This window comes from Crocodylus siamensis, chromosome 14 (genome assembly GCF_052110815.1).
Source record: "Crocodylus siamensis isolate JL-2025a chromosome 14, ASM5211081v1, whole genome shotgun sequence".
NCBI classification, from domain to species: domain Eukaryota; kingdom Metazoa; phylum Chordata; order Crocodylia; family Crocodylidae; genus Crocodylus; species Crocodylus siamensis.
The window spans coordinates 184,883-210,786 of NC_143408.1; the positions used below are offsets into that span (position 1 = coordinate 184,883).

The following is a 25,904-nucleotide window of genomic DNA, read 5'->3' on the forward strand; positions in this document are numbered from 1 at the left end:
CATCTCCCGCCCCCTTTGGAAGACACCACTGTCATTGGCTGGACGTCTCTAGCGTGTGACCAATGACAAGCCGGCGCTAAGGGAACGGCATTATGGTCTGCCCGGAGCCAATCGCGAGCCGCGATACTGGGGAAACCCTATCACTGGGCTGCTGGACGGGTCCAGAGCCGTGCCGGGATGCGGAGGGAAGAGGACGGGCCCTGGAGCCAGCGGGTGAGGGCAGGGCAGGGCAGGGCACCGACCACTGGCCCTCGAGGCGGGCCTGCCCTGAGGGGCTGCGGCGAGAGCGGGGGGGCGGAGGAAGCAACTTTCCTTGGGCCGGAGGCTGCAGACGCAGCTCGGGGCCGGGCCCAGCGCCGCTCGGCGACGAGACCATTTCCGTGTCTGTGTCCTCTGCAGCGCCGCGCACACGTCCCCTGGGAGTCGACCAGCACGCCCCAACACCGCGGCCTCGCTGACTCTTCCGGACACCTGTCTCTGCACGGCGCGGCAGTGGAAGAGACTAGAAGCCCCTTGTTCCGTCGCAGCAGGTTCCTTAAGAACAAGAAGAGCATCGAAGGGATCCAGCGGAGCCGCGCACAGGCAGGGGGAAATGGCCCCGCTGCACGCCCGACCCAGGAGACGGCCGCGGAGGTGGCATCCCACACAGCTCTGGGACAGCTGGTGCGCACACAGGGCAAGAACACAGCCCGAGGGTTGCAGATGGATTTGTCCAGCACTGACTTGGCTCAAAACATTTCCAATAAGTCCTTCTCGGCTAGCCACGAGCCAAACGCAAGAGGCAGCAGGTATCTCAAGAAAAGCTCTGTGCTTGATGGAAGAGTGACGCTACATACTAGCTGTTCCAAGAGGGAAGAAAGCAACCAGCCCATCGAAAAGAAAGCACCAGTTAAAGCCCGGTTTGATTTAGACAGCGATGAGGAGGAAATGAGAGTGTTATTAGGGAGTTCTTTGGCATTTTCCAGTGACAATAAGGATCGGAAAGATAGCACCCATAATGCTAAACATTGTGAAAAGGTAACAAATGAGCTTCATTTGACTAAACACTTTTATTTACCTTTTATGAAATGACATTTTAAAGTGCCAGACTTGATAACTAGTTAACAGTAGGAGAAAACAGTATTTTTAAAGTGGACATGTAACCAACCCACTGTTATGAGGTGCAAGGTCATGTCAGTCTACGTGTGGCTTGCTCTAAATGACACTCTTGTTGTCTGGTTATTTAGTATTATCATTATCATGTACTGCTAGGTTTAGTACCTAAAGCTTGAAAGTGGGTTAAATAATTACTAACTGTCTCTTCCAAGTCCTTCTTAAAGACTAAACTCAAGACTTCCCCTGGAACACCTCTTCTGCCTCATAGACCACCTTCACAGACAAATGTATTTAGCGCACCTTCCCCCTGTACCGAAAGTTCTCAGGAAAGGAATCATCGTAGAACTCGCCCCCAGGCTTCTTCCTCGTCTGACAGAAACTCACCAAATCAGATATCCCTGTCTGAGAGATGTGAAATAAAGTCTTTGGATGAATTGTTTTCAAGAGCAAGCAGCACACAAAATTCAATCAGTGAAAGCTCCGATGGTGAGTATTTTGAAGTTCACTTTTAAGTGACGTTTTGTTTAGAATACCGTTGATTGTAGTACATACAGATACCAAACTAGGGTGAACACCCATATTTCCATACTTCTCACATCAATACTTCCATAAACAAGTCATATAGACGCCTAAATCCTGCTCAAAAGGATTGAGACTTGCTTCAACTATACTGCATCATATTTTTCTTCAGTTTTTGTTAGGCATAGGAATTTTCTTTGCTTGGCCAATTTGATGGCATTTTGATCAATTCCAAAATTTCAGGGAACAGTCTTTGATCAATGGACAGAACCTTAATAGGACTCAATGAAACTATGAAAAACAGAAATGGGAAACACAGAGCTAGTTGGCTGTGGTTAGCAGAACTGGCAGATTCTTTCCATCTCCTCCAACTGCGATAGGCCAAGAGAGCCATTTGGTGGCATGCCTTAACATCTTTTGTCACGGCAATACTTGTGTCACAGCTTTGCTCACCCTCCCACAGTGTTGATCCTATTGAGCAAAGATAAGTGTGATGTAGGGGAAGAAGAAAACTTTAGTGCAACTTTTCTGATTTGATCATTTGTCATTCTATTACAGACTTCAGAGTAAATATTTTAAGCCTTGATGAGTTGGCACCAAGCATTTCATGCAAGAGAGAAGACTTGCAACAAAAGGTCAGCAATAAATCCTTCACATTACACAGGAGTGATTTATTTCATTTTATTAAACAATAGAGATGCTCTGAAAACAACAGCTTCCGTTTCATTAATAATCTGTGTAGCAAGAAGAGCTTCCACAGAACATGGACCGACCAAATGTGTACTGTTTGAGGTCATAGTCACCGAGTTTCATTGGTTTCCTTTAATAAGATGTATAAATGGCTACAATTAATTTTTTTGGTTGGTTGCATTTCAAAGAGGGTTTACTTATTTCGTACTAAAAGCGTAAGTCTGGCCAATAGAAGCAGCAACCAAGCAATTTAATGAATTCACCTTTCCAAGTGTTATTGTGATGACCCTTCTCCTTGCGTTTGTTTTTTTCCCCCCCAACAGAAGACAGACACTACAAAAGTTAAAAAATCAGATGTGGAAAAAGGAATAAATGTCTTTCAGGCAAATAGTGATCAACCTCCCCTCAAAGTGAGGAGTGCAGGAATGCGTACAAATATTGATTTTGACAGTGATATTGAAGAGGGAATTGGAACCGAAGCTGAAATCTCTGAGCATTTAAGTGGAATTTCTGAAAACTTTCCTAGCCTTCAACAGGATGTTTTTGAACCTACTGAGAGCACTGTTCATTCAGAATATTGTGAAAACTTTGAAAAATCTGTTTCTGCAATAGTATCTGGGACAACAAACAGGAGGTCTCCGTCTGAAACACTGATGGAACACCCTAATAGCTCTGTACATTCCAGAGAAACTCACTCTCTTTCATTGTCATCATCTCTGTCTAATAAAAAATGGCATGGCACAGTAAACAGAGTAATGGTGAAAGAAACTGCAGTTCAGACAGCTGATTTTCCATTCACCTACTGCTGGTCAAAAAGTAAGTTCTCATTCATTTCTGTGTAATATAGAAATCTAACTTCTGTCCTTTCAGTTCAGTTACTGTGCTGCCTAAGTGATCCGAAGGATCCTCTTTAATATATCAGACAATGCAATTAGCCATATATACAAAAGATACTATGGGTGTTAGTTCCAGACAAAACAGCCCATAAACTCCAACTGTTGTTACTATGGGAAACAGAGAAGGAGGTTAGACAAACCTCTTCCGAGAGGCTGACCTTTGTGGCAGAGCCTGGCTCACAACAGGCCTCCTGGCATTCTCAGACATGACTTTTAACAACTGAAATACAAAACAAAGTTACTGAAGTGACCTGCCACCTTTAACACCCTTTTTCAGTGTCCGCTATGCCTATAGTTATTGGCTTCCTGTAAAATAGAGATTCTGCTGATACAGCAAACGTTATGGTGATCCCATCACCTCAAGTGAGAGAGCAGCCTGAGGTGATACCAGCATGCTTCAGAATCAGTCTTGTGGGCAGAGAGTCCTGCTTCATGTCCTGAACAAATTCTAGGGAGAATTACTTTGAGAGAGAGTGAATATTGCACAATTTTAGCATTCAGACGTGTTTCTGATTTGAAACCTTTTCTGTCACATTTCTGTCCTCTACATAGTGGATGGCACAGCAATCCTTGGGCCAACTGCTGGACACAGCTACCTGGATCCAATACCTGTTGCCAGTCATGTTGTCAGCATGGATATGGTAGAAGGTACTGTAAAACACAAATTTACTCAGTTCTGTTAAAACCAAGCTATGAAGTAGAATGCTGTAATATCCTTACACAAGCTGTTCAGCATTTACTTTTTAGAATAAAATATTGTCCTGTCTTTCATTTGCAGCCCTGACGGCATACAGTCCTGCTGTGTTTGTTTTAAATGACATGTTAAAACAGCACTTAATGCTGACACAGCAGTTTGTAGAAACCTTCCACCATCTTCATTTATCCCTTGTGGAGTCACTGGAGCATGAGAACTTTCGCTATCACACACTGGAAGAAGCTAAGGAGGTAACTGCAGTGGGCTATAAATGGACTGTGATTTAAAGCAAAAATGTATTTCCTAAACTAGATCGACACAAAACATGTCATACAAGAGTGATTCTTGTTCCCTTGCAAATATTAACAGCTATTCTCGTTTAGATTAAACCCACACAGTACATAGTATATAGCACAGGTAGAAAATGTCAAGTTTGGAGGAGTAGAAATACACAGGTAAATTGCATGCAGAAAGCTTAAGTTCATGTAAGTGATATATAGCTATTCAGCAAATTACAAACTGTTCCCTTCACTGTTCCCCACAGTTTGGGGAGAAATAATTTCTCTCAGTGGATTCAAGGCACTGTACTAATCATTAAATGTGGACCAGTGTCACCTAGTGGATCCTGTGCCTCTTAAGTTATAAAAGACGAGGCTCTTGCACACAATTTACATACACAATATAGCCAAAAAATCATTAAGACTGTGACATAAACCTTAGGTTAGAAATACCAGAATTAAAACTGTGCGCACAAGTGAATTTTCTCATTCTCCCCACCCTTCCCATCCCTGGACCATTTAGTACATGAGAGAGAGCAATTCACTGAATGGTCCTGATAGAGCTGGGGTGGGGTGGGGTGGGGTGGGGAGGGACATGAAAAGTGCTCAGTGCATACCGGTTCTCTTGAGACTGTGCCTGTGAAACTGACAAGTGTACAATGACAGATTGTTTTTCAACACTTAACTTTGCTGATTTGGGAAAAGTTCCACACAGAAAATAAAGGGTATGTCTGTGAAACCACAGCCAACCCATTGCTAAGTTTCAAAATCTTGCTAATGCACAAAGTTGTCTAATACACAATGTTAACAAGATGCATTTTACCCCAGCCTTGTTATTTGAAACAGCCCAGCTAAAGCAATTCAGTTTTCTCATTGACCCATGAGCCTGGGGTAGACATTTATCAGTGTGAACAACTGAAGTTTGGCAGATGTAAGCAAATGCGAGCGAGGACTTTGATGAAAAGCATTTGGACAACCTTAATTACAGAGGTGCTGCACAATCTGCCTGTAATAACGCTACGTCCTAGGGCAGTGGTTCTCAACCTTTTTAGACTCACAACCCCCTGCCATAACTTTCATGGACTGAGCAGTACTCACTCAGTTTCAGAGGCAGCGAGAGCAAGGGAGCAGCTGGGCAGGGAGAACCTGAGCCTGCACTTATCTCCTCACACCTTGAGGTACCCTTCAGAGGCACACTAGGATGCTTTAGCACCCTGGCTGAGAAGCACTGCTCTAGGGAATCCAGTTCAGATAGAAGTTGCCATTGTGTTGGGTGCCATATAAAGATACCATTGTTATCCCAAAGACCTTCTGTGTAAGAACTGTATGTTCCCTGTACATGGGCCAGATGTCTCTTACACCCCAATGCAATAGCTGCAAAGGAAACCACAGTTTCTGATGCAAGACTGAATATACAGAAAGGCTGCAAAGCAACCGTCTTGTCTTCAGCACTAAATGGTGTTTGAGTATTAACCAAATCTCTTGTTTCTTTGCAGTACATCACGAGTCACAAATCCCCACCTCTGACAACTGAACAAGCATTAGAAGAAGTTAAGAAAGTACAAGAACAGTAACTGCTTTGACAGACTTTTCCTAAGTGAATTTTAACCAATGTTTTTTGTCACGAGTAGGATTTCCAGTTACAAGTCTCAAACTGAAGCAAGACTTTCATGCAACATGTAGAAAAGGACAATACTAGCGAGTTGTTTTGTACCCGGTGCATCGACATGTGTGCTTTACTGCAGAGTAGACTAATTTGCTGCACAGTAAAACATCACCATCTACATGTGCAGCAGTGCCAGGCCACAGTAAACTAATCAACTCTGCCATAAGATAGTACTGTCGTACCATCTTATGACAGGGTCATTTACTGCAGTTAAACACGCATGTAGATGCTGACTGCAGGTGTAAATAGGACCTAGTCAGCCCAGCCAGCCAAGGACCAGACTCTTGCCTGCTGCCTAGACACATGGCTCTGCAGTTCAGCACCACTGTGCCCCAGCAAGCCCCTCTGCTGCCACTCATAGCCCAGGCCTGACCTCCATGCCTCCTGCTAGCCCAGGCTCAAATTGCTGCTATCCCAGGTGCACATGTAGATGCCATGCCCAGGAATAGTTTACTCCAACTCAAAAAGCTCCAGAGTTTATTGCTTCGCATTAAATTGAACATATAGACACACCAAGTAAGAATTCACCCCAGCTGCAATATATCGTTAGATACAGCGGTTACATTCTGTCCCAGGAAACTACCAATCCAATAGACATAAATTACTTTGGTTTTTACTACTTAAAAATCTTCAGTGTATATTAGCCTTGATTATGTTAAAAAAAAACAAAAAACAGTTAAAACCTAATGAGCAAGCAAACAGGTGATTGTTAAGGGGTATCAACAGCCTTTGTGTTACAAGTCACAGTATAACCCATGTTTAATAACCCAAACCAGTGGTATTAAGAAGTGTGAAAAAAGCAGAAGTACTCCTTAAAATTAGGAACACAGGACTGGAAAGGACTTCCCGGGCTGCCAAATCCAGGTGTCTAATTAGGACAATGTGGGTGCATCCACATGTGCAATTGATATGATACAATAAATGCCCAAGCTGTTTGAGCCGGAGGAAACCGCTACTGGGCACAGCATCTACATGCTTACCCAAAACAGCAGCAATTTGAGCCAGGGTGGAGCAGGCCCCCAGCTGGCCGGGCTGACCAGGTGCAATTTAGGCCTGCAGTCAGTGTCCACACGTGCGTTTCAGTGCAAGTTACTTTGCCACATTATCTTACACTCGAGTTAATTTACTGCACACTAAACACAAGTGCACATGTAGATGGTAACACTCTACCATGGAGCTAATTAGTCAACTCTGCAGTAAAGCGCACATGTAGATGCACTTAAACTACTCATACAACTTGGCCTCTAAAATTATTTGTTAAATCAACCCTTGTTATAAAACACTTGCTCCAAAGGTCAAAGCAACTCCTAGGCAACTGGAAAATACTTGGTATACAGGATAAAAGGCAACCCATTTACTTTGAAAAATGAGCTAAAGCTAATTTTTGTTTGTTTGTTTGTTTTTGTTTTTAATAAAAAGTGTTTATTGGAGGGCAAAACAGTAAAATTCACAAGTTGGTAACATACAGATGTCTTAGGCCGATTCACAGACAGTTACAGTTCCACAGCTACAGTAAGTCTAGAAGAGACAGATATTTCACCATATTGGACTGCATGGTTTAAGAGGGTTTCTGCTGTATAAACAAATGACTTTGGAAAGAGGTTACCACCAAGCAGACCTCTTGAGTAGATGTGCAGTGTAATGATCTAACATCTTAAGCTGGTGGTGTCTGGAAACAATTTAGTTACAAAAGCATTTTAAAGGAGGTTTCCAGGAATGCTTCACACTTAGAAATTTGTGAAATGGGGGAAAAACAGGTTCTCTTCTATTGAACTAATTTTAGCTTTTATTCAAGGGTATATACAAAAATATAAAAAGCTTAAAGAATGTCTTTCGTTACAAAGCATCAAACATCCCTTAGAGCACTTGGATGGCTAAAACAGTTAACCCTTTATGTTCCGAGTAGAGTTGTGACTGCAGCAGCTGGTGTGTAGGGGCTCTAAGTTGTATAGTAGATTCTAATAAGCTCATACAGTGCTCATAGGTCACCTGTACTGGAACAAGGTGCTTGTCTCCCCATTTAGACATTAGGATACACTGCTCAGCATCAGTCTGACTTGTTCCCAAGGCAGCACCCCTCCACTTCAAATAGAATTAACCTTTGAGAGAAATAAACATACATTATGGAACTAGAGACATGGAACCATATCAGATAATGTCTGTATTCCACAGGAATGAGTGGATCACAATCCTGGACCAGAGATAGCTTAACAGGGATTTAGTCCTAGTATAAAATGGGTAACTTTTTTACTTTAAAACTGCAGAATAAGTGGGCATTTCTGAACTTGCTAGACATGTCATGGTGATCACTGGCCTTTTTAAAATGCTAAACAAAGTGGAGTACATGTCATAGCTTTCCTTTTTAAAAGCTAATTATCTTAATGGTCACTTCCTCCAGACATTAATCCTGATTTATACAAGTTTAATGATTTGTAGAAGATGCAAGACATCTTTCTCCAGGTATTTCAGGGAGTCTTATTCAGGTGGTGGAGGATCTTGGGTGTCACGCTTCGCTGAAACAACAGGGAAAAAATTCTTATACATTCTGCAATTAGTCTTGGTTGGCTGAGGAAAATGCATCTTGAGAGGAGGGCTCCATTTAAAAATGGTAGTTTTCCCCACTGTGTGTGGTGCTTGCGTGGATTTCGTTACATAGATACCCTCCAAGCTATGGAAAGAAATGATTTCTCGTTTTGCATGCCCAATTTCTTGCACGTCCTCACTGACTGCTATTTAGATGCATTTGTCGTGAGTCTCTGTCCCGCTCCCATTCACAAAATGAAGTTTCCATCCTACACAAAACATCTATTACAGCTACCTGGCTTGCTTGCAAGTTTTCGTGAGCCTTTACTAGAGATGCGTATTAGTTCCCAGTCTCAGAAAGGGGACAAAATATGACAGCCAACTCAAACAGGGCCAGGCAATAACCCTGGCCTGTCTATCACCACCCATAACAGCCATCCTTCCCTTGCTGCCTTGATAGACACTACTCACTGCCCCCTAAGTTACTGCTGTATTTTAACCTTCAGAAAATAAGGTTGAATGACAAACTGTCTGGCAACCACTATCACACACAAGAGCTGGCTTGAACAGAGGTGGGATAGTTTCGGAATGGAAGGAAGAGAGTCACACAAATTCCTAAAGTGCAGACATCCCAAATTAGCTTAATTTAGAAAATTCATAGATAACTCCTACAATAGCCACCATGGTTTAATGCAAGTTGCATATACTGAGAAAAGTTCTTAGCTAGGAATGTGCTGGAGACACTCAGAGAACATCATTTACTTACCTATCATAGTTAAAAAAGATGAATACCTACTATTAAAAATTGGTTTATTATTAGTTATTAACCTTTCGATTTGCTACACAAACTGTATGAGGATTGACAGTGTAAGGAAACCTTTGCCAAACATGCTAACACAGCCATCATGGAAACAAGAAAAGGATAACCAAGACCTTTCCAGATTTTTCAAGAAGTTCACTTACATTCATCTCTGGCCTTCATGCGTGCAATAAACGAGTAGCTTTTATTTCTTCGGTAGTTCTCATATGGGTCATCTAGGGCAACTCCCACACCCTTATATTGATCCCATTTGTCTCGGATATCCCCTCCTTTAATTGGGTCCTGGATTCCTTGCTCCTTAGCTCCCAGTCCACCAGATCCACTCCATCCTATTAGAAGGAGGAAAGAAAGAAGGAAAGAAAGAAAAGTGCACACCATGGATAAGCATCTTAAGGATTTTAACAAATACCTCACTGAACTGTACAGGAAGGTATTTTGGAAACAAAAAAATAAGATCGATATAGCCCAAGTCTGTAGATAGTTTTAAACAATAATTCAGATGCACTAACTGTCCCACTAGCCTCAAGTGTGTTAACTTCAAGATCTGCTACATGGGGAATAAACCAGAGCCCTAAGGAAAACACCAAGCACCAGAAGAGTGCAACAGGTCCCATCTCCCCACTTAATGTAGTGGCACTTTATCAGTTACAGTCAACACCTGGGACAGGTGAGTCCACTTGCTGCTAATTCCATGCCACAACCCTGGGTTCTCTAGAAAGGAAGAAGAAAGTCTACACCATCCATGTACCTGAGAATCTGCCCCCGGGTTTACAAATTACGAAGTAGACAAAATTACATCTAAAAGGGCAGAGCTATACAAATGGAAATACAGACTTTGCAGGCAAAAAGGTGGACTGCAAGATTTGGCATTGTAACATGCCAGTTTTCATCCTTGCTGTACATGGACAATAGCAGCACTTCTCTACTTGTAGAGCTATAGGGAGGATAGATCAAATACTGAGGCGCTCACACACTGTAAGTAGGTTTTAAAGTACTTAAATAGCTGAAATAAAATAGTGATAATTATGCTGTTTTTGACAAAAGCTATTAAAAGAAGCACCTTATGATAAAAAGTCCTAAGGCAACCTGCAGTTTTCAGCTTTTTTTCAGCCACAAATAAGGAAGATAATAGAAGCAGTTAACCTGATTTACTGTTAGCAAGTGCAAAAGAGGAAGGTGGAGATAATGACCCCGCTCTGAAGTGCCCATGACTGGAGAGTTACACCAGCTATCTCCAGAACTCCTGAGATTCAAGACATAACTTACCCATTTTCACCAACATTTGATGCCCTTTATTTTCTTCTCCAAGTCTTGATTCAGGTATAGGAGGCCCAGAGCTGGAGCCCAAACCAGCAGCAGAACTAAAGGAGAACACATGTCAGATTTTCTTATTGTTATCCCTTTGCCTTACTGTGCTAGAACAAACCATGCAAGTTTCCTGTTATGTAAACTTCAATAGCCATCATCACCTTTGAGAAGCTATGACATAAGGAGTCCTGTTGCAACATGTCACATGCAACCCACCACCCAAATCAGCAGATACTGAATCCCAAATCCCACTGCTCTCTCAAGAGTAACTCAAGGGTCCAGAGTATCCCTCTTCCTTTCTGTTACATAGCTGGTTTTGTTTGTTTTACATCCTGGGAGTAAAAAAGTAGCAACCACAAAGAATTACGGAGTAACTTTATTCTCTCTCAGTGTATGTTATACTACGGTACGGTACAGTTCATACAAGTTGAATTCTTAAATCAGCCTCAAATTCTACCCTTTCTATCCAATATATCATTTAATATAAAAAAACAAAACAAAGCATGAGAGACATCCCAGGTCAACCTCAAAAGGTAAATCGTTAAACCCAACCCAAAGAAAACCTTACGGAGGAGTAGGACTCCGAGATCGGGATCGGTGCCGCCTTCCAGGGGAGTAAGATTTTGATCTCGATCTTGATCGTGACCTTGACCTTGACCGGCTGCGAGAAGAGCGGGACCTGCTCCTACTTCTGGAATGACAGGATGGGTGAAATCTATTACCTTTCTTTTATGTATAGGAGTGCTAAAGCATTTTTTTTTAAAACTTTTTCTACTTGCTTCCTAGTTTTTGTTAGTCACTTGTAAAGTTAATAAAGTAACACCAGTCTTAAAAAAAAATGCATCTAAGAGCTGGAAAAGTTAGCATCAAAATCTATGTTTTGAATGAACACAATCTAGAATGAACACACTATTTTAAATACTCAAATTGCCAGCTTCACTTGCTTGAGTAAATCCCAGTGACCTTAAGGAACTTATGGTCAACTTAAGTAAGTATCTTAAGATTCTTAACTGTGGTCTCCTGAAGAAGGCACTTCACGTTCCAGAATTTTCCATCTACATTCACAAGCCACATAAAAGAACTGTTTAAGAGAGACACTGGGAACATGATCTAAAGTTGCAGTCCCAAAACTAGTGTTTGGACACATTGCCCATGAGACTCTTGATGCTGTTTATAGTCACAGGATATTCTGCTCTCTACAGATTCTTCAGACTGACGGGGTGGGAAGATGTGATGCTTCCCACAGTGCGTTCCCGGATCAGAGTTGTTGACCACTGGGCCAGGAAGGGCTGGGGACTACTGCTCTAGAGTAACAGGAGTGGGAATCAGGAAATCTTATGTTCTAGTTGCATGGAACTCTACCACTGGACTTATCACCTCTCTTTACCCACCTTAGTGTGGTAACATTTACTTTCCTACCTCCAAACAGATTATTGTACAGGTCTTCATCAAATAGCATACTGTATAAAAACAGCATATGAGATTTAGACAAGTTATTTCTGATGGGTTCTTGCTTGGTCTTACCTGGACTGTGATCGGGAATACGATCGTGATCGGGAGCAAGATCGAGATCGGGATCTTGAGTAAGAGCCAGATGACTTTGAAGATCTTGAATTAGACCGGGAGGAGGAGCGACCTCGACTCTTGGACCTACTGCGAGACCGAGAGGGCCCACTGCGCGGGGAACAAAAAACAAGCCATATGAGCCGTTTTAACAATATGTATTTTCAGTCAAACTGAGATGGAAACATACTATTTTGCTAACAACCCGTTTAAGTCAAAAGGTGTCAGGGTGGCAAACATGTTGTTTTTCTACGTCTTAGACAACCCAAACTCCCCAAAATTAAGGCTCATCACCCCAGCACATAGAGAAAACAACTCCAATAGACAATGAATTGGAGGCATGAGCAGCAGTCTTTAAATGGATACAGGTAGACATAGTTAGCTGTGTTAGTCTGAAGTCAAGCAGATGGCAGGGAAAACTTGCACCTTGCATATTAACCTCTGTATCACAAGCTTGTGAGAGCCCAGGCTCACTTCATCAGATGCTGTGAAAGGACATGCACAGAGCAGTCTACATAAAAAGTGGAGAGAGATTAGAATACAAAAGCCAGGATGGGAGCAAAGTGAGGGGAGAGGTGGTAGGGGGAAGCAGTGCTGGGAGAGGCAAACTGGAGGCCAGGGGAAAAGATCTCTCACCTGTTTCTCTTCTCCTGGCCTTTCCTCCGTCTAGCTCTCATTTTAGCTCTGAAGAACTCATACAGGCCATTCTGTTCCCAGCCTTCACTGCAATAAGCCAACACCACACAGAATCAGTCTGTGAAAACTGCATTGCCATGAAACACAGGTCAGAATACTCCCTATATTTTTAGAGAATAAGGGGCTTGGGAAAGAGGCGGCACTCTCAGAGAAAGAGCAAACAGCATGAAGTTTAATACATAATGTAAAGCACTTATTTTCAGCATTAGAACTAAGTTATAGGCGAAGGAAGGGAGAGGCATTTCTTGATTTGAGACAGTTTCTTAGGGCATTTTCCTTATCACATTGTTAGCTATACCTACTCTTACCTGTTTCTAGGCCTGTCATGAGATGGTGGACTATAAAACGCCTCAACCGCAGCCAGTAGTCTCTCACTGGGGGGCATTGGGGGTGGAAGACGTATATCTTTAGGATCTAAAGGTTTATACTCGTGATCTTCAAGCTGCCAGACACAAAACAAATTACAAATAAATATACCTAGAAAGACTCAACTGCTTAGGAACTGTCTAGTTTATTACTGGATTACAAACTGTCTACAAAATAAATAAAAGGTCCTACACATGGCCCAGCACTTGTCTTTTACAGGGCAGCAGATACAAACTCCAGTGACATTCACAACATTTAGGATGTCAGGACATTTGCTGGGATTTCCAAATAGATACCATGCAATTCTAATCAATATGCCCACATATCATCACAGCACCTAAAAGGAGGCCTCAGAGACAGTGATGTGCCCTGAGAATAACAGAAGTCATATATCTATGAATCTGTCCAGAACACTGAGCATCAATATCACTGATAAAAGGCACAGATCCAATTTAGCTCCCTAGGAGTCTCCATTGCCTACAGTTCAAGTTCTGATGCTTTTATTGTAGCTTTAACTTAAATATAAAAAGTGATCCATCTTCACAGAAGAGTTTAAGACTAGCAGTAACCACGTGTGGCCAGAGAGGGACTTGATGATTCCTCCGTACTCCTATAAATGATTATGGACTGTTTTGTAAATTACAGGTAATATTTTAAAAAGCACTTCAGTGACTTTGGTGCTTAAACCTTGTTCACTTTCACTGAGTCTTAGGCACTTGACAATGTTATCCTGTCACCATTGCACAGCTAGTTCTATTTTTGGTATTTTCTTATGTATCCTGTGCCAATCCTGTCTGATGCATCCTGTATGGAAAACATACTGACCTGAAGGAATAAATGTCTGTTTTAACCTGCCCCTAAAATGAACGGCAGTAAGTCTGATCTTTTAACCCTCTAGTCAGGTCTATTATCAGCCACTTACTTTCACAAGAGGAGCCATAAGTCCAGCAGGAAGATCAAAGTAGGGGACATTTGGCACCAAACTGGGATCATCATGGTTCACGTGAGGGGGACCTTGTCGCCTCATGTGAGGAGGCTGCCCATTAAATCCATGTGGCGGAGGCCCAAAATCAGGGTGCTGTGGCCCACCCCAAGGAGGATGCTCACTGATTCCAGGATGAGGCAGTCTATGTCCAGGGTGGTGATGAGGCGGTCCAATTTCTGCACAAGGGAGAAAGTAAAGAAACTTTAAATTTCCGTTTACAGTAAAAAGCAGGAAGGAGAGGGAGCAGACAGGAGATCCCCTGGCCACATACATCAGTCCTAAAAAAAAAATCTTACTAGGTGGAAAGCTTACAAACTACTGGAAGGAACAGAAGAGAGAGCAAGAGCCTACTGCAGGTTCATCCTCATGAAGCAACTGCAGCCTCTCACCCTCTTCACCTACAGCAGCTACTCACAGAGTCAAGAGCGGATTTCACAAACTAAACCCCTATCACTCTGTGGTCCCAAGAGTTTGGAAAGGTCACAGTAAAAGTGGCCCCAAAAGAAAGTCATTTGCACTTGGCAAGGAAGGCACCTACAGCCTGTTTCCCAGCCCTGAATATATCATTGCAATTTAGCATCAATGCAATGGATGTTGAGTTTTCTTCTTCCTTATCCAATCAATCTACGCAAAGAAACAAACGTAACAGAAGTGAGTTCACATGAGTATGACATCCAAGAGCTCTGTTACAGGTGCTTTTCAAAATAAAGGAGAGAAAATATACCTGTTAAAACAGAGAAATAAGTTGTCTCAGCCTGATCCCTAATGGACAAAATGGCTGGCTTTTGAGAGTGCCAGGCTTGGTACGGCACACCCTGCTAGGCCCATCGTGAACGGCATGGGAGACCCAGGACCGGAACAGCAGAGGGTGCTGCAGGACAGAACTGAGCCTCACTGGCAGACCTTGATAGGAGAAATCTGCACAGTGACCACTCAGCTTGAGCCAGTGCTAATAGTCTGTCGTTTCCATTAGCACTAGAACACAGTTCAAAATGAAGCAGTAAGAAACTTCCATGCCGTTTTCAGACTCCATAAACATTTGATAACGGAGGCTCCGGTTCATCACTAGAACCCAACACAAAGATCAACTTTTGGGGTTTAGAGTTCTTATTTTCCATAGCTTAGGCTGCTCTGCCACGTTATATTCAGGCAGAGCTCCAATACATTTCAAGAGATGGTCTAAGGCTGCAATAGCTTCTCTATTACTGGAAACATTAAAAACAAAAACAGCCTTCAATTTAAAATACGTCACGGTCAACTACTGCACATGAAGGAGGAGTTAATCCACGGAAGACCTTCGAGCTATGCTATCAAGAAATTCGAAGTAAGGGCCACTGGCTTCAAACATGACAAATCTGAAAATACACAATGAATTTGCAGACAGAGCTTGACCAGAGCTGCACTGGCATCTGGACACATGCAGATACCACTCTTCTGAAGGAACAGGGGTGCAAATTTCTGCTGAACACAACAAGGATTTGTTATAGGTTCCAAACATCCACTACCTCTTAGGGAAGGAAGGACTGAAAAGCAGCAGGCAAACTCGAGGCAGCTACAGCCTATACATACAACAGCAGTTTCTCAGCCTCTAACAGCCAAACACTTCAGGGAGAACTATGCCAGTCCATGACTGATGTGTCCTCGTTCCAAAAAAAAAAAAAAAAAAAAATAGTAAAACATTTTACAACAGCAATCAGCATCGTGACACAGGAGACCCTGCTTGAGTACACACTTTACCTTGAGGAAAGTCCCCCTGGGGATAATCAAAACGATGAGGATAAGGAGGCCTTTCAAAGGGATGGCGAGGTGGGAAATCATCCTGCATGAAACGAGGTGGGAAGCGGTTGAAATTATGTGGATGCGGGGGCTGGTTGAATTGGGGATGTTGCTGATGTGGAGGGAATGGGCCTCTGAAGTGGGGTGGCCGTTGCATTCGAAATGGAGGTTCCCTTTGACCCCCACCCCATGGAGGCTGCTCATGCTGGTTGTTCCATGGGGCTTCAAACTGGCTGTTCCAATTAGGATCTGGTTGGTTATTCCAAGGGGTGTCTCGCTGATTATTCCATCCTTGGTCTCTCTGCTCATTCCACATTCCTTCATGGTTGTTGTTCCACGGAGGGCAGTGAGGAGGCCCCTGGTGGTGAGGGTAAGGAGGCTGGTCATAAGGCTATAAAAATAAAGAATGTAATAAAAACAGTCTATTTTTAAACTAAATGTTGCCTAGAACGTAAATGCTACATGTGCAGTGAGGAGACAGAATGCCTGTGTGTGTGTGAAGACTGTAAATTAGGAGTCAAAAAGGAATTTTGGAAGAAAAAGTGAAGTGGATTTACCAGCGTGCTCATTTTCACTGACCTAAATGGCTTTGTATCTTGCCGGTAGCCTGTCTTCTCCCAAATGAAGGATACCAGCTATGAACCCTGGGCCAGACCTTGCTCTTTAACTTTATTCCAAACTTTGGAAATGGACTTCTAACATATCCAGCTTCTAGCCTTCTACTATTGTGGTGTTCTTGCTAAGCAACTCCCAACCTCCCCACCTCCAACATTCAGCCAAGCCTGGGTCATTCACATACTTTTCAACATCTAAAGTTACACATTTGGTACCTGTTGTTGACCCCAGGGTGCAACAGGGTGAGGCTGGTCAAACCAGGGTGGTTTATTTGGAGGTATCTGATCATGAGATCCAGGGCCACGAGGTCCAGAAGCTGATGGATCTTGCACTCCAGCTCCCGATGTATCATACTCTGTAGAACCAGCTAAAGGAAGCTGAGGCTTACCATCATCTGTAACAAATCAGAGACTGCTGTAAGCACCTCATATATACAGCTTAGTCCATTTAAAAATAGGCTGGACACGAGGATAAACACGTAGAAGAGTTCTGATCTCAGTCTATGTAGCATTTGCGCTTCCTATTTATACAGACTTTTGGACCAAATTAAATACTTTTTTACTTTGATCTTTTAGTTTCTCTAATAACAGTGCTAAACACCTACAACGGTCACTGAATACAGATGGATTTTTGCAAATGCAGCACCTGAGGTATTTGTTTGATAGAAGACAGAAACAACCGTGTCTGATTTCTATGAAATCACGCATTACCAAAGCACCCACCAGTGTATTAATATAGCTAAAAGCTAAATAAATGAGAAGACGCGGTTTTAACTACAGGATAACAACAGAGATGGAAGATAATGGGAACAACCTCAGGTTCATAACTAAAACTTTGTATTTCAGTAACAGCCAACACCCACAACGGAACTGAGTCAGACTGTACTACGCACTGCACAAAACAGATGCAAGCATTTTTAGGGTGATGTTTTACACGATAAGAAGTCAGTCTAGCATTGCAGTCCACTATCTAGACAAACAGAATCTTCAGACAGTCACCAACCAGCATCATAGCGGATCTGTACCTGTTTGTGCGACTGGGGCAACTGGAGGAGCTGGAGCCGGAGTTGGTGCTGGAGCTGGAGCCGGGGGTGTTGCTTTTACCTCGCTCTCTAGTGGTGGTATTTGTATTTGCTGCTGTTGCTGCTGCTGTGTTAAACTGCTGACAAATTCTTCATGTTGTGTCTTCAGGTTTTGTATCTGCTGCTGAAAGGCTACCTGCACAGGCTGCACTACTGTTGCATACTCTGTCATCAAGTTTGCCTAACAACAGGAAACAAATTAAGACAAGCATTTCAGAGTTTACTGCTGCAGCCAACACAGACTACCACCATCCTCAGTCAGTCACTCACTCAAAAGTACCATAACACATAATTTCAGCAAGTCGACAAGAATACATCAATAACTATTATTAGTCAGTTAATAAGCCCACGTTATGATTGACAAGTGCAGTGGTATCTCCCCTTTTGCGCACACACTGACTTATCCAAGAGCTGGATGTTACTGGCCTTCAGCCTGATCATCACAAGAAAGAGGTCAGTGGAACTATGCCAGGCATCACAGAACACACTGCTAACAATAACCAGGAAAAGGAAGGAAGGGACTATGGAGAACAGAATGTTTGGCAACATGCGGAAGGTTATCAACAAAACATACAAGCCCAGAGAGCAGAACTGGGACTAGAAGTGGTGATGGAAAAGGACTACAGAAGGTGACAAAGGAAGGAATTAAGAAAGGAGCATGATCAGAACTGTTTAATGACACGCTACATTTAGCTACTGAACAATATGCTATGTTACGTTTATAGTCAAGTAACACAAATTCACAATAAAAACTATAGAAGATTTTTTCAAAATGTATACACAACACACCTTTCAAAGTAGTAGCATATGCATTGCATAAAACATGTCTGCAATTTATTTAAATTACAAAAATATACTACACTTTCTGTGGCTAACCTGGTATTGGCCAAGTCCAAGAGCTGGGCTCTGCAACTGCTGAATAATTGATTCATCAAAATAGCCATTTTTCTCCCACAGCTGAAGGAGCTGTACAAATTCAGGAAGGGAAAATGTTATTGCATGGTGACAGAAAGACAAAAGAAAGTTAGAGGGAAGTATATTACATGTTTATAACTTCACCACCAGAGTCTCTACCTCATTTGGTTAATAAATACTAGAACAAATTTCAATACTAGCGGTGGATTTCCTGTCACTAGCAATTTTTAAATCAAAGCTGGGCATTTTTCTTAGACGCTCTGCTCTAGTGAAAACAAAAGTTAATTCCAGAAAATTGTAGAGCCTGTCTGAGCCAGAGGTCAAACTACATGATCACAACAGTTCCTTGCACTATTACTTATGAATTTTTCCAGCACTGAAATGTAAAGCTCAAATTAACATAAAAAAAAACTACTTACTCTGGCAATTTTCTGCTGCTTATCCTCTTCCACAGCTAAAAAGCTGGTACAGTATATAGGCACAACCACCTTCTGTAAGGCAGCCAGAAGGTCCCGTGCTTGCTTTCGCTGGCTATAAAAAGGAAGAAAGACTGTCAATGTTTCACTATACTATTAAGCAAGTTACAACACCCAGTGTTCCCATTCTAGCATGCCAAACAGACACCTATAGTTAGTAACCCGTCTCTATATAATGAATAGGATTCTTCACATTTGTACCACACACCCTCAGCTGGGAACAACATGCAATAATGGTTGTAAAAATTGAATTCAGTCTTTACCACCACTTTCTTTGCACCAATTATACTTATTTACATTCTGTTGAATATGACAGGAATATACAGATGAAGAATGTAAAAAGGTGCCCATTCCAACTAAAGACATCTCTAGTGGGGAGATCCCTGACTTTCCATCAAACTCACCAAAACAGCAAATTGAAGAATTTATCTTTATTCTTACCAGTGGTGCAATACATCATTAATTAGATAGATTAAATGTAATCGAAGCTCAAAGTGGGCTCCTTCTGCTGTTATACGATTTCGCAGATGCCCAGCCATCAGTTCACAGTGTGCAGGAGACTTTGCATTACTAAACATCCAGTTCTTGCCAGCCTTGGAATCAACCAATTAAAGTGTTTTAAGTTAGCCAAACTTGTTCACACTGTACAGACTTCATTAAAAAAAAAAAAAACCCAAAAAAAAACAAAAAACCCCAAACCTCTTCTTGCAGGGATAACTGCAGGAAGGCAAAAATTCTTAGACAACAGACTATGATACAAGCTGCACAATTAAATAAAAAGAAATGTTAAAAATCACACACAATGAAATTAAAGATCTGTGAAACTAGAGATGAATGAAAGGTTTAGTACAGGTTATGATAACACTCAGTGGTTGTTTGGCTTAAAATTTTGGTTGCTGAATTCTGTCCAGCATTAGATTTCCCCATTGCTCCCCAAGGTGTTAGGCTGTTTTGTCCCCTTTTGCCCTTGGTCATTTCTCCAAACGCAATCAATTGCTAAATCTGGGCCCCTCAACCCCCTCAGTAGAGATTTTTAGCAGACTTCCAGAGCTTAACGAGCCTTCCCAGTTGTACTATGAACTAGGGACTGACAGCATCTTTAATTAGCAATCCCGCCCCATCTGCTGTTTCAACACCTCAAGGTTGGTGGTGCAGGTTACAGGCTGTCACTGTGCACTGAGAGCTGCCAACAAGCTGCCCATGAGCAGAAGAGACAGTTTATGACACCACATGAAATTAACAACAGCAGCCCAATCTTTTTACACTAAAACAATCTCCTCGCACTATCTGCCTCTGCACTCACAACAAGTGAGAACAAATCACCTCTGAAGGCAAAAGTTTAGATGCTTACTTACTGAGATTGCATCTTTTGTACACGTATCAATTATCGGCTGCAGCAAATTGTCAAATTCATTCATATCTAGCTGGGTCTCCTCCAAGACTTTCTGCATTTGTTGTTCAATTGCAAGGGCTACTGCTGACGTAACTTGCTCCTGAAAAAAAAGGAGTATTTTAATACACCCTATATTCTTTGGGCACAAAAACTCAACAGAAACGTTCAAATCATGTTAGCCACAGTAAATTCCCTTTAGAGGCCGGTATTTTCTATTCACAGTGGAAAAAACATAGCTCTTTTTCAGCTGGTTATCACCATCTCCTCTCCCTGGTTTACCATGAAAAAACCTCCCAGACACTCCAGCCCAGGGGCGGGCAATTATTTCAGGCAGAGGGCTGCTTACTGAGTTTTGGCAAGCCACAGAGGGCGGCCACGTGACAGGCAGCCAGGGGCAGATAAATATATATATATATTTTTTTAATTTCTGAGGGGCCCTGTGGGACAGAATGGCCTGGCAGGCTGCAGTGTGTGTGCCCCTGCTCTAGCAGGAAACAAATAAGGACCTCTCAAATGTTGCTGAAGGCCTAACATAAGCCCATACTCTCTCTCCAGGGAACCTTCAGCGAGGTAGGCCCCCTGCACCTTTAACAAAGAACCAGCACTCCTAAAGTAACACTTGTGAACCTTTCATCTCGGCCCCAAATCAGTATTTAAACACAAAATGTAGCATTTCATGCTTGGATGTGTAGTCATAGATTTCATAGACATCAGGGCTGGAAGGGACCTTGGAAGATCGAGTCCAGCCCCCTGTCCAAGGGGCCGGAAGTCGGCTGGGGTCATAGGATCCCAGCAAAATAAACATTCAAATGCGTCTTGACGGTATTCAAAGTAAGTGCTTGAATCACCTCCGGCGGCAGTCTATTCCAGACCTTAAGGGCTTGGAGAGTAAAGAAGTTTTTCCTTATGTCCAGCCTGAAATGGTCATGGAGGAGTTTGTGACCATTCGACCCTGTCATCCCTTGGGGTGCTCTGGTGAACAGACGTTCCCCCAGATCCTGGTGAGCACCCCTGATAAACTTACAGACAGCCACCATATCACCCCTGAGCCTGTGCTCTTCTGGGCCAAAGAGTCCCATGGCTCTCAGCCTCTCATCATAAAGTCCATTTTCCAGACCTCTGATCATGCACGTGGCTTTTCTCTGGACTCTCTCAAGCTTCTCCACATCCTTTTTGAATTGTGAAGCCCAAAACTGGACACAGTCCTGACAAGCCACAGCACTATGTCCAAGTTGAAGACAACTGCAACTCGCTCCAGCTTATGGAGGACCACTGTGGTCTTCACACTCCTGGTGAATTATAAATGGGGTCTCAACAAAGCAATGGCTAGTTACCTCTGCTCTACAGAGTCTATTATTTTTGTCCTGCAGCGGATACCATACGTGAAGTGATGCCAGCTCATATCGTCTGCCACTCACAAGACACTAAGTTTCCTCATTCGGGTCATCATTCCAAGCCATGCACACCTTGTACCCACACAACTGCTGCCTGGAGCACCTGCAGGATTCACAAGTCGTCTCAAGCCTACCTGTCTCATCGCAAGGAGGTGCTGCTCTTGCTGCTGCAGGTTCCACTGGCTCTGCTGAATGAGCTCCTCAACAGAGGGTGCCCCCTGAGGAGCTGGGATAGCAGCCGGCGGGGGAAGCGACGGCTGTGACAAAGGCTGGATCTGTGCAGTGGTTTCAATATCTTGTGTTTGTTTGCACAACACTAACAGGAAGAAAACACTTACTTTCAAGATAAAAGCCATAAGAGACATCCCTCTTAAAACCGCGTACAGCCCAAAAAACACGGACTGTTCCCACGCTGGCTCCACGAGCCAAACTGCCCTTTCTTTCTCCTAACAGGAAAGGGGAGGTTAAACTGTGACGTGCTCCCAGCCGTTTAATTCAGTTCCATTTGTAAAGCGCTCTGGTCAGGCCAAAACCAGCTTTCCAGAAAAGCAGCACAGGTACATTTGTGAACACGTTTTTGGACTCAGGGAGCTGCCGCAGCGTCTCCAAAGATGCGCGTGACAGGCAAGGCAGTGGACGCGACAGCACCAGGCGTGCGCCTGAGCCAGGGCCCAAAGTGCCAGCTGCGCCCAGGCAACTGCCGGGCCCTGGCCGCGGATCCCCCGGGCTGCGCCTGCACCAGCCACCCCGCGAGCGGGGCCGCCCCGCCGCACTCACGCTGCTGCTGCTCCAGCGCCAGCTTGTACTTGTAGTAGCCGTAGAAGTCACCGCCGAAGAGGAACGAGAACTTGGGGTTTTCTTTCTGCTTCTCCATCGTCATCTTCTCGAACTCAGGCCCGTTCCGCGCCACGAATTGCGCCAGCTTGTCGATCACGTTCCGCAGCTCCTGGTCTGCAGCCAGAAACAGGGTGGCTCGACCGCGCTCACGGGCCGGGCCCGGCCACCCCCGCCCGCTCACTCAGTCAGCCACCCTCGCCTCGGCCCGGCCCCGCGGCCCCCGCGCCCCTCACCGTCGGGGGGTAGCGGCATCTCCATGGCGGCGGCGGCGGGGGAACGAGGCGCTGCAGCCCCACGACCCCGCTAGGCCCGAGTGGCCGGAAGTGCCGCGAAAGACTTGACGGCGCTGGGCGCCGCGCTTTACGGCCCCGTCGCTATAGAAACGAGGTCACGTCCGCGCGCCCTACCCCGCCCTGCGCTTGCGTCACAGCGCACTGCCCTTCGCGCGTGCCCCGCCCCCCCGGAAGGAAGAGCGGTGGGACCCTCCCCCACCGCAGAAGGCCCGGGCACGCGGTGCTGCGGAAGTCGTAGTTATGCAGCGTGCACGTATCCAGGAAGTACGTTACAGGGCGCAGGGCCCGTCCCACTCAGAGGGCACAGGCTAAAGGCGGGCCTGGTCACGGGCGTCCCGTCCCCACCGCACCGCACGCGCGAGGCGGGACTGGGTCCCCGTTTCGGAAGTAGAAGGGCAGCGGCCCCCACACGTAGGGCCTGGCCCGGCGGCGGCGCTCTGCAAGCCCCCCTGCGCCGCCGTCGCGCGTTATCCTTCCCCGCCGCCTGCAGCAGCCGGAGCCGCAGGGAGCGACCGGACAAACGAGCCGTCGGCAGCAGGATACTGCGGGCCGTCCCGAGCAGCCAAAGCAGCACCCCCAGGAGCGCTAGCACTTTGAACAAACTTGAACGGATAAAAGCCTTAGCGACACGGAGCCTAGGCCAACACTTTTTAAGACACAGCCATGCAGGAACCTAAATACAGCATCAGTCCGCAGGACATACACGCGTCACTGTTGTAGAAAAAGAACACGCGGGGCCTCGGACAAGGAAGCTGCCCAGTCATGTGAGGCCCCCCCCTCGTTCCTTCTCATTTTATTTAATAAACATCTCTTTACCTTGTACAGTTCAATTAGACTGGTCTGTTTTAGTTTCAGAGTCTCATACTTGTCCTTCTGTACTTGAGCTTTCAAGGCTGAAGGGGAATAGGTCATTCTCTTCTCAGTCGAATGTGATGTTACAGCTTTCAGCATTCATCTTGGCTTCCGACAGACGCACAGAAGAACTCCGGCCCCACTCCCTGCGCCCAGGCACACGTGTTGTCTGCACCGTCTTTCTCCTCTCACCATCCTGTAGAGTACTTACTCCTTTTTCTAAAAACAGACAATCTTGCTCTTTGTGAGAGCTTGAAAAATACCTTGCTGAATTCCCCAGTGTTAACAGAGTACTTGAAAATCCGGTCTCTAAGACCAGAAGTAACCTGGAGCCAGCCTTTTTGCTAAGCACACCATTTAGTTAAAGCTTTACTCCCTTCCAGACCGCCACTCTGCTTTCTATTCCCAGACCTGTGCTCCCTGCCTGATCTGTGGCTCCACTTTGACCACAGAGCTAGCACCAACACAGCTGGGTACCAGATACGAACCTTCAGGTGCAGGGATTAGAGTGCTTGCTGACCCACCTAGCTAAAGGGTAAAACATCCTTAAGTTTCTCACAACAATCCCAAGAGGAGCCTCTAGCATCAACAGCAATGGTACCTGAAACACAAATGTCAGCAGAGGGAGATCATCTACTATGTTATACACAACAGCACAGAGTAAAACAGCTGAAGAAAGAACCAGAAAGATTCCATTGCAAATTCACATTATTTTCTATTCTGAGTGCCAGATTTCATAAGCAAGTTTTTGGTAATACATAGAGATACTCTAATTATACATTAAATTCATCCATGAAGTGTCAGCATGTGGAAAACATATAATGGAACCTTTTCTTGTGCACCAAGTATGAACAGTTAATATTTACATAATGTTTCATTGTAGTCCCATGATTTACATATATCTATTTACCTTACCAGGTGTGACAGCCACCACATAGCTATCCTAGCAACAAAACAAACACAAAATAAATAGATAAATCAAAAAACCCCCAAACTCACAAACCCATTTACAACAGTGCAAAGATGGAAGTCCTAGAAAAGACATGTTGTTTACAGAGAACAGGAAACACCAAGCTCTTCTGTGAGAAAAATTCTACTGAACTCGCATTACTTTTGACAAACTAATTTTTTTTGATCTGCTGGTCACCAAGAGTTCATCTAACTTGACCAGTGTCATTTCTGCAAGAGCCCTAAGCTAAAAGAATACAACTTTGTCTTGGTTTCATTCATTGTTCAGGTCTTCTAGATAACTAACAAGACACATCAATGTTCGATAGACTCGGATAAGGATACCACTAGTTACCACCATTGGGTGTCATAGCAGAACTTGCTAGGAAGAACTTTTCAAGATACCCTCAAGAAGCACCAAGTAGTTTTGATGGGCTCAACACGACTGCAAAACCCACATGTGGTCGTATCTAGTACCTTTTGGGGAAAAAGACTCCTCAATTCTGTGCTTCTGCAGTGTACGGTTACAGATAGGCTATGGGACTCAGGAGACTGCAAAAGGTTGCTGTAGCTAATGTCCATGCATTAGTTATGGAGACGCACCTGTATCCGTTTTATTCTATGTAAACATCTAGTAGTGATTTGTACGATAAAAATGTAAAACATTAAGCTAGTAGTAGTTTTGTTCAAAAGCCCCAAGTTCCCCAGATAGCTATTTTTTCCACTTATTTATGGTACTCCAAAGGTGTGCTACAGGTAAAAAAACACAAAAAAACCCTATTCCCCCTTTCCTTTAATATTAGGGTCATTATATACAATTGTCTAGATATGCCCTTTTTATTCCAGTGTTTTCATACTTTCTACAGGCTTATATACAAAGTTAAATATGCTACTAATTTAGAAACCATGTTAAAACTAGACAAAAATGTTTCACCTTGCTTAGCAAAAATCTTGAAAGGCTTAAGATTAAAATATCAACAATATCAGAAACTTCCTCTACCTGACTGTGGGCACTATTGCTTTGGGACTTTGGTTCAGGCACTCAAGGAGACTCCAAACCCCATGCTGAGTATAAACTATAAACTAATGAGGCATGACCAAAGGCCATACTGTCATGTTCAGAGCCTTCTGCAGTCTGTATCCTGGCTCCTGGAGAGAATCCCCACCTTTTGCACTGCATGTTGCAGTAGTTTTGTTCAAAGGAGATAAGAAAGCCAAAAGCCCC

At 43.9% G+C, this 25,904-nt stretch overlaps 2 protein-coding genes across 5 annotated transcripts; one reads left to right on the top strand and one right to left on the bottom strand.

Annotated features, from left to right (window-relative positions):
- Positions 1-92: 92 nt before the first annotated feature.
- C14H19orf44 (chromosome 14 C19orf44 homolog) lies at positions 93-7,024 on the top strand. The gene is made up of 8 exons (XM_090027773.1): positions 93-213; positions 400-1,017; positions 1,308-1,581; positions 2,173-2,249; positions 2,628-3,120; positions 3,753-3,848; positions 3,979-4,145; positions 5,669-7,024. The coding sequence occupies exons 1-8, from the start codon at positions 178-180 to the stop codon at positions 5,744-5,746; spliced, it is 1,839 nt and encodes a 612-aa protein (XP_089883899.1). The 5' UTR covers positions 93-177; the 3' UTR covers positions 5,747-7,024.
- Positions 3,713-22,971, bottom strand: CHERP (calcium homeostasis endoplasmic reticulum protein). Of its 4 annotated transcripts, none has more exons than XM_090027767.1 (18): positions 22,820-22,971; positions 22,527-22,700; positions 21,884-22,065; positions 20,318-20,455; positions 19,404-19,555; positions 18,906-19,017; positions 18,448-18,537; positions 17,515-17,752; positions 16,706-16,884; positions 15,837-16,266; positions 14,037-14,275; positions 13,057-13,190; positions 12,689-12,775; positions 12,014-12,163; positions 11,058-11,180; positions 10,448-10,542; positions 9,325-9,510; positions 3,713-3,851 (listed from the first exon to the last, which is right to left on the bottom strand). In XM_090027767.1, exons 1-18 carry the CDS (start codon positions 22,842-22,844, stop codon positions 3,820-3,822), a joined length of 2,766 nt encoding a protein of 921 aa, XP_089883893.1. In that variant the 5' UTR covers positions 22,845-22,971; the 3' UTR covers positions 3,713-3,819. The 4 variants fall into 4 exon arrangements, with proteins under 4 accessions (XP_089883893.1, XP_089883892.1, XP_089883895.1 ...); XM_090027766.1 differs by lacking the exon at positions 3,713-3,851 and adding an exon at positions 7,223-8,351; XM_090027769.1 differs by lacking the exon at positions 3,713-3,851 and adding an exon at positions 7,227-7,937.
- Positions 22,972-25,904: the final 2,933 nt, after the last annotated feature.